Raw genomic sequence first — 15435 nt, forward strand, 5'->3', positions numbered from 1 at the left:
CAATGTGAAAGTTTGTATCCACTTTGCATTTCCAGGATCTCCTGGAGTGTTCACATCCATCAGGCATCATTCCCAAGCTGCCTTCCGGAAAGTGTTCTCTCCCACAGGGAGTTGGGAGATGGCACAGTCACAGGGGCCATCATCTGAAGCGACTGACTTTGGTTTCTAGTCACTCCTTTGCATGTTGTCTAGAAAGCAGATGCAGAGATGCAGGTGCTTTGAAAGTGAGGTAAAGGTGGAATATTTTCAAACTTCTCCCAAATACTGCTATGCTTTCCTAGTTGGGGAGTAGAGCCTCTTACAGGGAACCATGTAACTCTGGACCAAATGTCTTCTGTGGGGCTAAGCCAGTTACTGGACACCAGCCCATTAGCATCACTTTGTGATCACCTAGATCCTGAGTTGGTTCCCCTCTTAGACACTTGTAGGTCTTGATTACCTGTGTGTCAGAACCAAGTACAAAATGATGTCGTTGGGAAGATCTCTATAGACAAAGCTTTACTTTACATTTTTAACTTCATTTTGGTGACTTAGTACATTTTCTGGAAAAAATTAAATTTTTACATAAAAGGCAAAAATGTAAGTTACAGAATAGTTCAGATGTGTGGAAAGCCAGTGGAACTTTTGTTCTGACATCACAACAAATCTCATGGATGAAGTGATAACATAGCAGGTGAATGATAGCTAACACATCCCATAGCCAATACACAGACCTAAGGAAGTCAGGAGTGTCAGGGGCACACTGCTGGCACTACTCACTCGATCAACAACATACAAAGGACCTGGAAGATGAGGCCTCACTGATTTGGAGTAATGTAGCTAATTGGTTCCTAGGAGAATAAAAAATATCTGTTGGTGACAGTAAACTTTATTTATCATTTGAAACATGGTATACATTTATGAATTTGTATAAACATTTGGTACATCTAAAATCCACAACTGGTAAACAACCTGTGCTTGCTTTTGTGTATGGCGCTGGAGTTTACATGTAGATATTTGGTTTGCTGTGGAGACCCAGTCAGAATCTATTCCAATTGCCTCACATGATCATACCAACTGTGACAGAAATGATTTGTTCCTCAAAAGGGCTGTCCCTTCTCAGAAAAGATGTCACACTCGGAACTAATACACTAGGTGTCAAGGAAACAAGAGAAATGGCTGACATGATGAAAGTATGTGCAAGGGATTCCTGGAGATCCATGTCAGTGTGTAGCAGCGACACAAGCCACATGTGAAACCTAGAAGTGAGCACTCTGTTCAGAACCACCAGGCGTCAGTGACAAGTCTCTCCAACCCCACTGGAGGGGGTAGGTGCAGTCAGAGTGGGTCCTCTGCTGAGCATCCTTCTCAGGGGCCCTCACAGCTGTAGTTCAGAGGTGCCGACCAGGCCCAGGGCTCGGGCTTCCTCCGGGGTCAGGCCGCTCTTCAGGGTCCTTCGCACTGCAGCAGTCACAGGTCGTGGCCAGAGAGACAAGAAGAGAATGTGTATGAGCAAGGAGTCAGTGTATCAGCCCCCCTGCTCCCTGAGGACCTTAAGGGAAGCCCAGGGCCTACGCCCACCTTGCTCTTACTGTAGCACCCTGGAAATCTCCATCAGGTTCAAAAAGTTGGGGGCTACGGAAGACTTCCCAGGAGGGCCAAATGATTTTGGAGTGGCAGAGCTTGTAAGGAGGAGAGGAAGGGTGCTCATCCTCACAGGGCTTATGGAAACAGGCACAAACTGCAGAAGTACATAGGGCATGTGGAGACTGCAGCATCTGCTCAGGATGAGTAGTGTCACGGAGCTGGGAAACCCAGGCTCTGGTGACCACAAAGATGAAATCACTAGCACACAGAGAGCAAGTGCCAACAACCTGCAAGTCTGTTATTGCAAAGGGCAATGGTAGATGGGGGCTGAACACAGAAACCTGTGGCCGTGCAGAGCAGATGTTAGGCAGAGCTCAGAGCAAGGGCCAACAGTCAGGACGCACCTCTACTTGTCTCAACTTTAGCGACTATGATTAAAATAATCAGAAGGTCCCCCAGAAAAGATACCAAGAATAAACTACCAAACTTGTGAGGGGATTTGGTAATGTTCACTAAAACAACAGGCACAGCTCAGGGAGGCCGTGGCCACACCCCTTCATTGGAGGTCCTCACTGTCAACAGGGGTAGCTCATGTTTAACTCACATGGGATTGGCTTGGGTTTAGCCTGGCAATATGGTTTCATGGGGATGTCAAAATAAAGGCTGGATAAGAGTGAAGAGGCAGATGCTTCTTCCTAGGCAGATCCTGTCACCTGAAAGGCTAATTACATTTCCCATAATCTGAACTTATATTTGGCTCATTCTGTATTTCTTTGAAGGTCAGAGACTGGTATTTGGCTCACCCTAGTGTTTCTCTTTCCAGACCCATTCCCCTTACACCCTCCCCAGAAGTCAGCGCCCCATTTCAAAAGCCTGGCACAATACCCATCCTCTCCATCACCCCTGGACTAAAGCTCATTTAGCATGTAGCAAGGAATTTGAAAGATCTGGACTTGTGGTGGAGTGAAGAGAGGTGAATGACTGTTAATAAATGGCTTTGTCTCTCTGAAGTCAGCACCCTGGACAGAGAGCAACAGCATCAATGGTTCAATCAGAAAGTCATTTAACGAGAGCCTATTAGATGTGCAACATTTAACTCAAACAACTGAAACTCCAGGAAGGAGTAAAGAATATTTAGTATGACCTTTTCAACAGACAAAGGAGCTGTAGTGAGAGGTGTACTTTTTCATGCTATCCTACTCTATTGCTACACCTAACTTTGGGCCTCAGACCCATTTACTTGTAGCACTGAGTGGGAGTCAGGTAGTTTAGTTAGGTAGTTTAGGGTGACTGGACCCAGAAAGTAAAAAGAAGAAATGTCCTTAAGTCTTCCCTTACAATTTTCACTTTATTAGAGTTCACAGAAGGATCTCTCCTTATCTCTTGCCTAAAGGGATTCCCTAGAACAACCTCCTTTCCTAGAATTTAAATCTGATCGGGGTATTGTGGTTGGTTAATCTCAGCCCCGAAACTTGACTTCATGGCTACCCTCTTCTTGAGCCAGACCCTAACCAGACCAATCAGCCCATGCTCTGGCTCACCTGAGCCTGAAGGTAAGGCTCACCACAATAAGGTTATAAGTAGCCACTTAGCAGGTAGGCAGGCCTCTTGCATGGTTGGTCATCTCTCTGAACTTTTAGGTTCTGGTAAGCCTCCCTTTGCCTCAGCTCAGGCAGGCTGAGATGAGAGGAGACCCCCACATCTCCTCCCACATAGGCTCACTATATACTTCCTGCCAGGCTGAGATGAGAGGAGACCCCCACATCTCCTCCCACATAGGCTCACTATATACTTCCTGCCAGGCTGAGATGAGAGGAGACCCCCACATCTCCTCCCACATGGACTCACTACACCTCCTGCCTCCCAAGTGACAGGAGCTCCCTATACTTCCTTCTCTTTCCTTTTTTGAATCTAATAAAATTTCTCTAAACCTTACCCTATCGTCTACGGATTTTAATTCTTTAAATCCATAAGACAAGAATTTGGAGAACTCTAAATTTATTGGTGTGTTGACATATTGGTGTATTGGCAAAGGAACCTCAAAATTCCTATTTCAGCATCTTTTGAGATACCTTACCCTCCACACACTCCAAGTACCTTGAGCTCCAGGCTGAGTGTCTGATACAACCAAACAAAATGTTTGGCCTCAGAGCTTTGGCTAGATATAGACTACATTTCACTGGGTTCTGGAATTGTTTTATGTGGCAGGAATAAAAATAGTAGTTTTTAATAACCTTTTGTGTTCTTAAAGTGCTCTCTGAAGTGTTTGTTACAAAATGATAACTTTAATAGCAAAAATGTAATATAAATTATCTCTGTCAGCGAGGAAGGACTAGTAGGAACTCTTAGACAAGATACAAAGTATTGCTGAAGAAGTCTACACTGCACCGGTAAAGGCAGCTTAAATTTCCTTATGCACAGAAGCTAACACAGACATGTGTTTAAGGACTGGCATCTTTGTGTGTTAAGGTGTAAATGTTTGGGCTCATGACTGCAGAAGCCCCCACATTTTGTCCATGAAGGTGTTTAAAGATGTTCTCATACACTTTTCTTCTCCAGCATGCTCTAGCCCTATACCTATTATGTTTGGTTCATATAAATACTTGAATAAGGACCAAGATAGTTACAGCCTGTGTAACAGTCTAACAGCATGGGCCTTGGGTCAGCTTATGTAAGAAAGTCTCAGAACAGAAAACTATGTAGGGCGCATTTGGCCACCACCTGACTCACAGAGGCTGTGCCCTCTGTCCTGGAGCCTGGACAGCTGATCTAGACCATTGGGACCTTCCTTCCTCCTTCCTCCAGGCTGGTCTCAAATGGCTTCTTCTGTGGAAAAAAAATGGTGTTGTGTGTATTCATAGGAAAATCTGCCTCATTTATGGAAACTTACCTTTTGTGGGTCTTCATGACAATGGCTATAAGTTCTTTTAGAAAGAGTTTGGTGTAAAAGACTTTGAGAACCTGACACCATCCTTTATTAAAAGCTGCTTTGACACTTGAAAGAGTGTAAGAAATTAAAAGAATTGGTTCAAATCAGTCTTGTGTCCAGTTCAAGTAATATGCATTAAGTGAATTTTGGGGTGTCTATTTATCTCTCTGTCTATTTATCAGTTTGTCACTGGGTGAATGTTCCTGAGTGTCTACCCTGAGCTAGATGCTGTGGACACAGAGATTCTAAGGGCCTGACTTGGATACAGACAGTGGTCAAGCACTCAGGGCAACGAACATATCCATACTGGGAGCTGGCTCTCAGAAAGTTAACAAAAAGCACAATTGGGCTGTGACAGAAGAGAACCTACAAATATGCACTTACACCAACCAAAGTTCTGCACTGAAATAATGCCTCCACTAAACAGGGAGTTCTCAAGTGTTGGGCTGAGCTGGAAATGGCAGAAGGCTTGAGGAGAGAGGTTTGGGGTCCCATGTCACTCTTCATCCCCATGTTTTGCCCAAATGCTTTCAAGCCCTTCACTTATGACTGGATCTCTCCCTGAAGTGGCCTTACTGACTGACATCACATTGGAAACATTACTCCTGTCTGCCTCACAGCTCTTCCATGGGTCACTTCTTTTGTACCAGCCCTCTGTGCACTAGGCACTTGTGAAAGCTGTCACAGTGCCATGATGACACACAGTAGGGATGTGATTCAGTGTACTTCTGCCACCAACATGTCTGTCTGAGGGACTGGGAAAAAACAAGTTTTTTTTTTCTCTTGACATTTTCTGGGTATTTATATAGATTGATTAATCTTTATGAAAACCCTATGAAGTGGGTACTATTATCTCCCCAGTTAAACGAGCAGAGGGAAGTGCAAAGACATCAGTCACTGGCCCAGAAGCACACTTTCAGTGGTGAAGGGCTTAACTGAGAGGTTGGGATAATATCCTACCCTGGAAATAATTATACCCTGCTGAAGCCCAGCAGGATCCCTTGTATCAAGTTCTGCTTCCACGTGATGGAAATCCACTTCTGTACTCTTAACATTTTTTTTTTTTTTTTTTTAGTTTTTCAAGGTAGAGTTTCACTCTAGCTCAGGTTGACCTGGAATTTACTATGTAGTCTCAGGGTGGCCTCGAATTCATGGCAATCCTCCTACCTCTGCCTCCTGAGTGCTGGGTTAAAGGCATGCGGCACCACGCCTGGCTATGTACTCTTACCTTTTGATCACTGATAAATACCTTTTGCATGTAACAGCAACTATGATTTGGAGACAATAATTCATCCCAAAGAACCTAAAGATTTTATACTGGCTTTAAAGGAAGTAGTGTGTTTAGGATCATAAGGACTAACAAAACTTCAAAACTCCTTAAAATAAGTATGCCTTGTGGGCAGGAAGTAAGTGGCCTGCTGCTGCTCACAGCTGTTCCCTGATGCTCTCTCCTTGTCCTGTCCACGAAGAGCCAAAAGGGCAAAAGCAGCCTGGCCTGTGGATTTCAATACAGGGAATTCTTTATGGTTTATGGTTCTTAGTGACTGAATATTAGAAGTCCTGTTGTTTAAATCAACATCAGGTTTTTTAAACTCAGCTCTTTCCTTATCCTATTATCTTTTGTTTACATGAAATCTTGCATTTAAAGCAGAGGTTTCCCTCATGAGTGAGCATTCTACAAAATTATTGACCAATACTTCTCAAGAGACACTAAGAAACAAGATCGGGAGAGACTAAGAGACATGGTTAAACACAATGTGTGATCCTAAGTAGTATTGTGGGACAAAAAGGACATTCATGGAAAGACTGACGAAATCTAAGCAAGTCTGGGATTTAGTAAGTGCAATAGCACATTCTTAGTTTTGATGAGCCATTCCAAAGTTATATAAGGTCTTAACATGAGATGAAACTGGCAGAAGGGAACTCTGCACCTTTTTTGTAACAATTCTCTAAAACTTTCTCACAAAGTTAAAATCAAAAACTTAGAACAACAAAACAGCAAGTTCTCATAATTGGGACTTACATTCAACTTCATGAACTCCTCTAAGATCCAAACAAAGACCCCAAATTAGGTAAGACCCACAATACTTCATGTTCCTTCCCTGCAGGGTCAGGTGGCAATCCAGCAAGACCTGAATTAAATCCTTCCATCTCTCTGACACAGAGAAAAGTGAAGTCCTCAGGAAAATAACAGCCTTTCGGGCAGCAGGGTTGCCAAAATGAGGTTCACTCATGTGAGACAAGTCTCCAAAACACATGGCATCAGACATTTCCTATAGCCACTGGCCTAGCTATGGTTCTGTGGCTTAGAGCCCCCACAGTGATACTTCTCTCTTTCTATATTAGCTCCCAGTTCCCATGAAGAATCTTGGTTCCTATGCAGGAGATGGACAAAAGGAACCAGCCAAATGCAAAACCAAATGCTTCACATTAACTATGTTATAAGCAAAGTGGTAGAGTTTGACCTAGGAATAAAAAGATAAGCTCTTAAAATTATCCTCTGGGAGAACCTACAAAAACTTGGGAAGTATATAGGTCAAGAAGAAAGGCTGGCTCAGAAATGTAGTCTCCAAGTTTTCAGCAACATTTCAAGTCCTAAATAGAACCAAGCTGCCCAGCACCTCTTCCAGAATAAGTCCAGCTCATCAGGTCTGTCTCAGATATCATGATGCTAGCCAAAAGCTGTGTTGATGATGCGGCTTCTGTACACTGGCACAAGCCCATTGCACCTGGGCGGATTAACAACAACGTAGCTCTGATCTATACATGACAGTCAGGGTGAGGAACAATGGTAGCTGGGCATGATGTGGATAATGTAGCAGAATGGCAACTGAGAAGGGATGACATCTGGGCACAGAAGCCCCTAAGTATCTGCAGACAGCTCCAAGTTCCTACCAGCACCATGTCCCTTGATACATAGAACCTTTATAGGCAGGAATGGGGGGGAATGTATTAGGTGCCTCAATTAACCCCTACAACTGCCCAGGGGGCTGACATTGTTGCCTTTTGTGGTAGTGTGAAGGTGATGTGTCCCTGATAGCCTCATGTGTTTGTGATTAAGCCTCCTCATTCCCAGCTGGTGTAACCTTTGTGAGGTAGAGCCTTGCTGGAGGAGGTATGTCACTGAGGGCAGACCTTGTGATGTTTTCCCAGCTCCAAGCCCAGTACTTAGATGACTTCCTCCCAGATATGTGACAAGATGTGAGCCAGCTCCCTGTGTGCCATGCTTTCCTTGCTATGATGAAACTCCCCCTTGAAATTTTAAGTGAAATAAGCCCTTTCCTTCCATATGCCACTTTCATCAGCATGGTTTTTCTCCAGCAATGAGATGGTAACTACAACATCTTCATTGTATCCAAGACTGAGGCTTACTGAGAATAAGGAATGCATACTGGAGCCCAGTGTTCACATCTGTTGTATGCATTGATGCAAGCTGCTAAGCATAGAAATAGATTCCATGTAAACTTGGTGGCAAAGACCATTACTTATGCTGTCAGGAAGGTGCTGGGTGTTTTTCAGGCTTCCCTTACAAGAAGCCCTCTTTCACACATAGAGCAGCTCTCTCAGAGGCAAGAATGGATTCTACAATCCCTCTTTTCATGACTGTTTCCTCCTTCTGAACATCCTCCCTGGGGCAAATGGGGATCTGTCACAAGTGCTTTCAGCATCTGTCACATTCAAACTGGAATGACTCCTCCAATGGCCCTGAACTGCATGCCACAGGCCAAACTAAGACCCAGGGAACTGAGTAGATAGCTCCAGGGCAGAGCACACACTCCAATCTGAAGAAATGAGAAACAAAAACATGGAAAAAAGATCTATGAGCTCCCAGAACAATGTTTCTGGGTCAGAGCCTTCAGGAGAGTCTCAGCTAGAATTTGGAGCAGCACCTGAGGAGAGCTGCAGCAACCATGGGCTAGAAGTCACGTGTACACTTTAAATCAATTTGCTTAATGAGGCACTGACTACCAGTCGCTGAAAAGGCAACAGAACTGAGCTGCAGCAGTCTAGAGATGGATGAAGATGACCTGAGCATGTTATAACTGATTGCATAGGTCAGGCATCAGCAGGCCATAGTAGTCTTTAGCCAAGTACACGATACCCTACTTATCTTGATTACTCACTCTCCACTTGCTTCATCACCACTATTAAATAATCAAACACAGCATTGGTTCATGGTGAGGCTTAAAACCTGTGTTGTGGTTTGAATGTGAAATGTCCCCCATAGACTCATGTGTTTGAATACATTTTTTGTAGTTTTCATGCTAACTTTATTAAAGAAATGCCAATCCATTTTGAAGTCATTTCTACCAACCCATATCATATTAGCTACCAATGCCAGGGAATGCATATAATCAAAACCATCTTTTAAAATGATATATATTTCTCTAGCTGCTTCCATACACAAAGTTAACTTGTGATTTTAAAAACATGTGAAATGGTAATAAACCTATGAAAAAGTCTGAATTGCCCATCTTATCCAGAAGCCATGCAAATCACCGCTTAGTTCTGAGGCAAACATTTGTAACAAGGGATAAATGAGGAGCATGGGGTTCGAGCACACTTCTACTTCATTCTCCTCAAACGCAATGGCTCAGTTTGTGAAATACACAGAAGTATTAAATTGTGATAATATTAAAAAATGTTCTGCCAGGGGCTGGAGAGATGGTCTAGAGGTTAGGCACTTGCCTGGGAAGCCTAAGGACCCTGGTTTGAGGCTTGATTTCCCCAGGACCCACGTTGGCCAGATGCACAAGGGGGTGCAAGCGTCTGGAGTTTGTGTGCAGTGGCTGGAGGCCCTGGCGCACCCACTCTCTCTCTCTCTTTGCCTCTTTCTCTCTTTGTCTGTTTCTCTCAAATAAATAAATAAAAATTAACCAAAAAAAAAAATATTCTGCCAGGCATGGTGGCATACACCTTTAATTCCAGCACACAGGAGGCAGAGGTGGGAAGATCTACATGAGTATAAGGTCACCCTGAGACTACATAGTGAATTCCAGGTCAGCTTGTGCTAGAATGAAACACTAGCCATCCCCCAAAGTTCTGAGATTAAATGGCCTTAAATTAAGCACAGGCTTCTCCTTTCCCTCAGCATCTAAATTAAGGAGTCCAGCCAAGGGCACAGGTCATTTGAGAGTTTGGGTACCATGCATAGAGTCATGATGGGTCTTGGTATCTTGTCTCGGGGACAGCAACGGATGTGGAAACCCATATAGTAATAGCTGAGTAGAGATGTTTTCTCATGAAGGTACCTAGTAAAAGCAATTTTTCTTAAAGACAAATGAATAACGAGGACAGTAAGTACAAATATAAAGATGAAACACCATATCGAAGGATGTCAATCACCCTCTTAGCAATAACCTTGCCATCAAGCCATTACTGGCCATGAAAGGAGCCACAGCCATCCTCCAGTCCATTCGTAGGATGCTCTTCAGGAGCATGGATGACCCCAAAGCAGCCACATCATCACAAGTCTCACCCCAGCATAGATGAGGATCTCCCCATAGCTTTATAGATGGAGACCCCTGTTTAAATACTTAATCTCATGAGTGGGTGTGGCTAGATGGCTCAGCAGTTAATGGCACTTGCTTGCAAAGTCTGGAGGTCCAGGTTCAAATCCCCAATACCCATGATACACAAAGCCAGATACACAAAGTATCGCTTGCATCTAGAGTTCATTTCCAGTGCTAGAAGGCCCTGAGGTGCCATGACACAGCTATCCTCAACTCTCTTTGCAAATAAATTAATAAAAATATTTTAAAAATAAATACTAAATTCCCAGTTGTGGTACTGTTGAGGGGGATGTAGAACCTTCAGGAAGTAGAGCTTTGCTGAAGAAGTGTGTCACTGGGGAAAGGCCTTGAGGGCTATTTTTTAGGCTGGCCAAGCTTGCTGTTCGCTCTCTGTACATCCTCTCTCCTGATGTGACATGTGACATAATTGTGCACCCTGCTTCTACTATGCTTTCTCCACCAGGATGGATTCTACCCTCTGAGCTGTAGCTGAACTCAACCCTTTCCTTTTGTAAACTTCTGGCCATATTCCAGTGATGAGAAAGTTATGGAGACAACCAGGAAACCATGCGGATTTTGCAAATTGTTTTTGCCTTGCTCCTTTAGCTTCTTGTGCAAAGCTGGAGTCTATCGTTCTTTTGAAACAGCAATCCAACTCCCCATTGCTAAATTTCTGCTGATATTGCTATCAACTAATAAACTTATTACAGATAAACATGTACTTGCACACAGTACTGTCTTTATTATTGTAACTGTGTCACAGGAAAACAATGTGTCGGCTAAGTAAAAAGAATATACATATATTTTGCACAACATTGGAATGGAAATGATACCACAGGAAATTATGTCAGCCACAGAAACAGGTGCCCTGTGGCCAGATTGAAAAGGAAAATTAATTGCAACTGTGTCATTGTTCCCATGACATTATGGGTGGAAGAAACCAGTCTTCTCTAGACCAGAAGATGCATCCGATGCAGACAAGTGACTTCCAGAAGGAGCCCATACCTTTGGCCTCCAAGTAATGACTGGGACCATGTCTCACACAGTCTCCTTGTCTGAAAGGTCCCTGGCCCAACCTTATGCAGCCTCTGCCAAGGCACTTCCTGGTCTGGCAGCTTTTTCCCAATCTCTTTCCAAGTCCACTGCCCAAGGGCTCTCCCAGCTCCTCCCCGTGCCCAGCCTTATGCTGGCTACTCACTGCAGTGAGGCCAGCAGCTAGCAGGAGCAAGGCATCTGCCCTGTGGATAGCCGTTTGCCGCAGTAACTAATAGGAGGGAAACAAGAGGCAACCAATGAAAATGGTCACTGAAGACTTCAAAAAGCCTTTGTATGGATTTCTTTTTAAAAGCTATTTACGATTTCTTATCATGAAAGAAAGCAATAGAAAAATGGGCAGATGATATGGGCAACTCATATACAAAAGAAGACAAATTCCAAGAGGCTCAACAATCCTAGTGTGCTTCTTATTATGAAGGTGAACCCCCTGGGACTCGTGTTAAATCTGGGTTCTAAATCAACTGCCCTGGACTGAAGCCCATGAAACTGTATTTTAATAGCTTCTGTGAGATGCCCATACTATCTGAAGTACAGCTTTGAGGATCAAGTTCACAGCCAGTTCTTAACAGCCACCTTGGGGGACAGCACAGACCTCCCAGCACGGCGAGAAGAACAAACTGTCAGCAAAGTCAGCATCTACGTTGGCCTTGGGCTTGGAAGCCACAACATACTCCTGAAAATGCAGAAAACAGCAAGGCGCTGGATGACAGTGTTCTATTATAAGTGTGGAGGCATCCAGTGGAGAAAACATCTACCTCCCAAAGCCAGTTCCCTGGGAGGCGGGGGCCCAGACTTCAGCCCCCACCCCTTGAGGTTTGGAAGGTTATAGCCTGGGTGAGGGAAGATATCCAAAATTTTAAACTCTGCATACTCTCATATGATCCAAGGTTGAGAACCACAGCTCAGCTCCAAAACGTTCCTTCGAGTAAACCGAGGGCCAGCAGCACCAGCTTCACCTAGGACCTTGTTAGGCCATCTTAACAAGAATCACGCTCTCCACCCCCCCCCCACCCCCCCCCACCCCCCCCCCCACCCCAGGGCTATTTCCTCTCCTGGGGAAAAATTCCCGTCAAAAACTACAGCAGACCATATGAAAGAGCAGGGTCCAATAGGCTGCAGGAATGTGCTTTTGCATTCTTTCCCCTGAAAACAAGCATGACAATGACGCAGGCAAAAGTGCAAGGTCGAATATCACAGCCCACACCACACACATCCCTAGCGTAAATCTCACAAGTGGACAAACCCTGCATGAGTTCTCACTAAATTCTCTGCTTGCTTGGGTTACTCTCCTTTCATTTTGGGGTTCCAGTTTCTCTTCATCATCTGTTACTCTTAATGCAAAGCCAGTAGCAACTCAAGCTGTCCCCTGAGTGACCCAGCAGCAGGCAGACTGAAAGGGCTGCCCCTGAAACACCCAGGGCACAGCTAATGCAGGCAAGATGCAAAGGGCCCACAGGGCCTTTCCTCTACAGACTGGGTCCCAGGAGAATCTACACAGTGCAGACAGGCTGCTCGGGGGACAAGGGACAGGCAGCAGGCTCAGGCTAGAGGATCATTCAGTCACTTTGATCTAGTTCAGCCCTGTGGTAGACAACGGGAAGGACTGGCTGGTGTAGGCTATCATTAAATGTCAAGCATCCTGCTGATCTTCACGTCACTTGCCACCGTGTGGTGTTCAGCTTCAGCATGCTGGAGCTGTGGACAAGCCAAGGGGGAGCAGCCTCGAGCCCAGTAAGGGTCGAAGCACAGCTTCTAGCAAAGCATCTCTGGCAATACTTGACAGTGAGCACTGCTGCACCCAGCTCCACACATCAGAGACCTTTGAGAACCTTTCAGACATTCCTAGAGACGAAGCGTGAACTGAGAGAAGACACACACAGAGCACACTTATCAGGGTTGCTGCATGTTCCTTCCTCCTCAACGGTCGACTCTGACTGAACTTCAAACCTCATGTTGAAGAGTGCAGGTGGCCACTCCAGCTTCCACTGGGCCTCTGTCCTTCCAGGTCACACAGAATAGAAAGGAAACACCCTCATCCATTTGAGTCCCTCACTCTTCCCCAAATGCACTCACAAGATTTGCGGTTGGCCCGGGATCGCTTCCTCTCCCGGGGCACCACTCGCTGGCTGGGCACTTGGGTGGCCGACTTGACAATGCGGTCCATGATCTCATCAGCTGCATCATCTGTGACATTAGGTGACTCATCGGTTCCCACAGTCCATGAACTAGTGGATCCTGAAAAATTAAACAACCAGAGAACAGAGAGCTGAGAGAGTAGAAAATAAATGTCATCTTTTCTCCAAGCAGCTGGGTTCTGTCGCCCAGCAGTGGATTCTAGCAAAGGCCAAGGTGACAGCTTCAGGGTTAGTAACATGTCCAAACAGTGACCTGTCCACTACTATGTCTGCTGTTCTACAGGCGCTGCAGAAATGGGAGTGGGAACATTTGTTTCCTCTTACCCTAAATACCACTACAGCTCTTGTTACTGAACTCTACGTGTGCCATCTTTACCCGGTTAGTCCAGTTGTGTGATAGCCTGAGGACAGACAGCCCATGCCAATCTGCCTGTTGAGTTCCTCAGTGACATCCACCAAGGTATATCCAGTAACATTTGAGTCACCATATGAGCTACTTTTTCATTGTCGTGACGGTATAGCTGACTAGAAGCAACTTAAGGAAATAAGGGCTCATTTAAGTTCAAGGTTACAGTTCGTCATGGTGGGAACAGCATAGTAGCAGGAGCTTGAGGCAGCTGGTCACACTCAGTCCATAGTGAGGAAACAGCCATGAATTCTTGCATTCAGCCAACTCTTTCCTTTTCATGACATATAGGACCTCTACCCATAGAATGGTCCACTCACAGTGAAGGTGGGTTTCCCCACCTCAGTTAACCTAACCAAGATAACCCCTCACAGACGTGCTCAGAAATTAGTTTTCTAGTTGATTCTAGGTCAAGTTGACAATCAGACTATACCACCATAGCCACCAAGGGGTTACTGAGTCAGCTGTCTATCAGTGGTAGTATGTACCTAGTGAATGTCAATTAACCCTAACTGCCCAGTGTTAAATAGAAACCTCTAAACTGGTGGGTGACCTAGACTTTAAGAAATTCTAATAGGATTGCCCTCTTTAATCAGAAATGGGGATGGTGACATAACTTTTTCTCTGGAGCACTCACTTGTTTCCTTGACAAGAAAGACATGGATACAAATAACTACATGCTAAGCAGTCTATGTCTTCCTACAGACAGAATTTCCCTCTAGACAAGAAAGCACCACTAAAACATGGGTTCTCAAATAGCCTGGCTTAGAAATCAATGCTTACATAACAGATATGGAACCACACCTTCATGACAGAACAACTTCCTCATGAAATCTTTTCTGTTATGGTGAATAGTTTCTACAGAAGGAAAGATGTACAATGTGTCCAAGTTGTTTATTTCTACTACTGATGCTTTATTTTGTGATCAATATACAAATTTAGAAGCCTATAGGTGAGAGTTCTCAAACATTGCCTATATGGAACATGGTACCTGTAGCCTTAGGGCCAAATGAGGCCAGAGAAAAGCCAGGATTTTCCAGTTTAAATGTTTTTTAAATTTACAATAATATTTATTAATAAATACATATTTAAATAAATTTTACTTTTCCCATACTTCTTTAAATATCTTGAGACCTGTGCTAACGAATGAAGAAGAAAAACAATTTGATAGAATTATAGTAGAGCACAGTTCAGTTCACTGTGATTTTATGGACGTGTGTGTTTGTGGTCCAAATTTTACTACAAATAATAAATAGGTTATTATAGTCATAATTTCTGCCATGAACAATAATTCACACTTTGCAAGATGAGAGCCAGGACTCCAGGTGCTCCATTGCCTGCCTGAATGAGATGATGATGTTTTCAAACAACAATGAATCTTTTTGTTATTGTTTTAGATCTTGTGAAGTTTGTTTTTCTTCAGCACTGTGCACAAATAAATAAACAAGCCTCTTGCTTATTGCTGAGGAAACTTGATCAATTCATTCCCAGCAGAAGGCCTTTTTTTTTTTTCAATTCATTTCCAGCAGAAGGCTATTTTTTTCTCTTAGCCTTAAAAAAAGTAGGTTTGTCCTCCAGTTAGCATTTGGAATTGCTGTTGTGTTTTCCTGTATTTGCAGGATGGTTTGGGGACTGTCATTGGAGACAGCAGGTCTCGTGATGACATAGCTTTCAGACCAGGACAGCAAGAGCCTCCTGTGACAATGACTCTCTTCCCTGCTGAGTGATCAACACAATTGAGTCCTGCCCAGCTTCCATTTCACCTTTTTATTTATAATTTTGTTTGTCACCAGGAAATTGAAATGGCCTTTCCAAAGCCACACAAAGCTC

The 15435-nt window shown here is 44.1% G+C and overlaps 1 protein-coding gene across 1 annotated transcript in view; it reads right to left on the reverse strand.

Annotated features, from left to right (window-relative positions):
- Positions 1–852: 852 nt before the first annotated feature.
- Fhod3 (formin homology 2 domain containing 3) overlaps positions 853–15435 on the reverse strand; it is a 502577-nt gene continuing 487994 nt past the window's right edge. Inside the window, exons 24-25 of the mRNA XM_045134751.1 lie at positions 13138–13299; positions 853–1440 (exon numbers count right to left, since the gene is read on the reverse strand). Of these exons, the coding sequence (XP_044990686.1) occupies positions 1358–1440; positions 13138–13299 (245 nt within the window). The 3' untranslated portion in view covers positions 853–1357. The remainder of the gene's footprint in view (positions 1441–13137; positions 13300–15435) is intronic.

The sequence above is a fragment of the Jaculus jaculus genome, chromosome 15 (genome assembly GCF_020740685.1).
Source record: "Jaculus jaculus isolate mJacJac1 chromosome 15, mJacJac1.mat.Y.cur, whole genome shotgun sequence".
NCBI classification, from domain to species: domain Eukaryota; kingdom Metazoa; phylum Chordata; class Mammalia; order Rodentia; family Dipodidae; genus Jaculus; species Jaculus jaculus.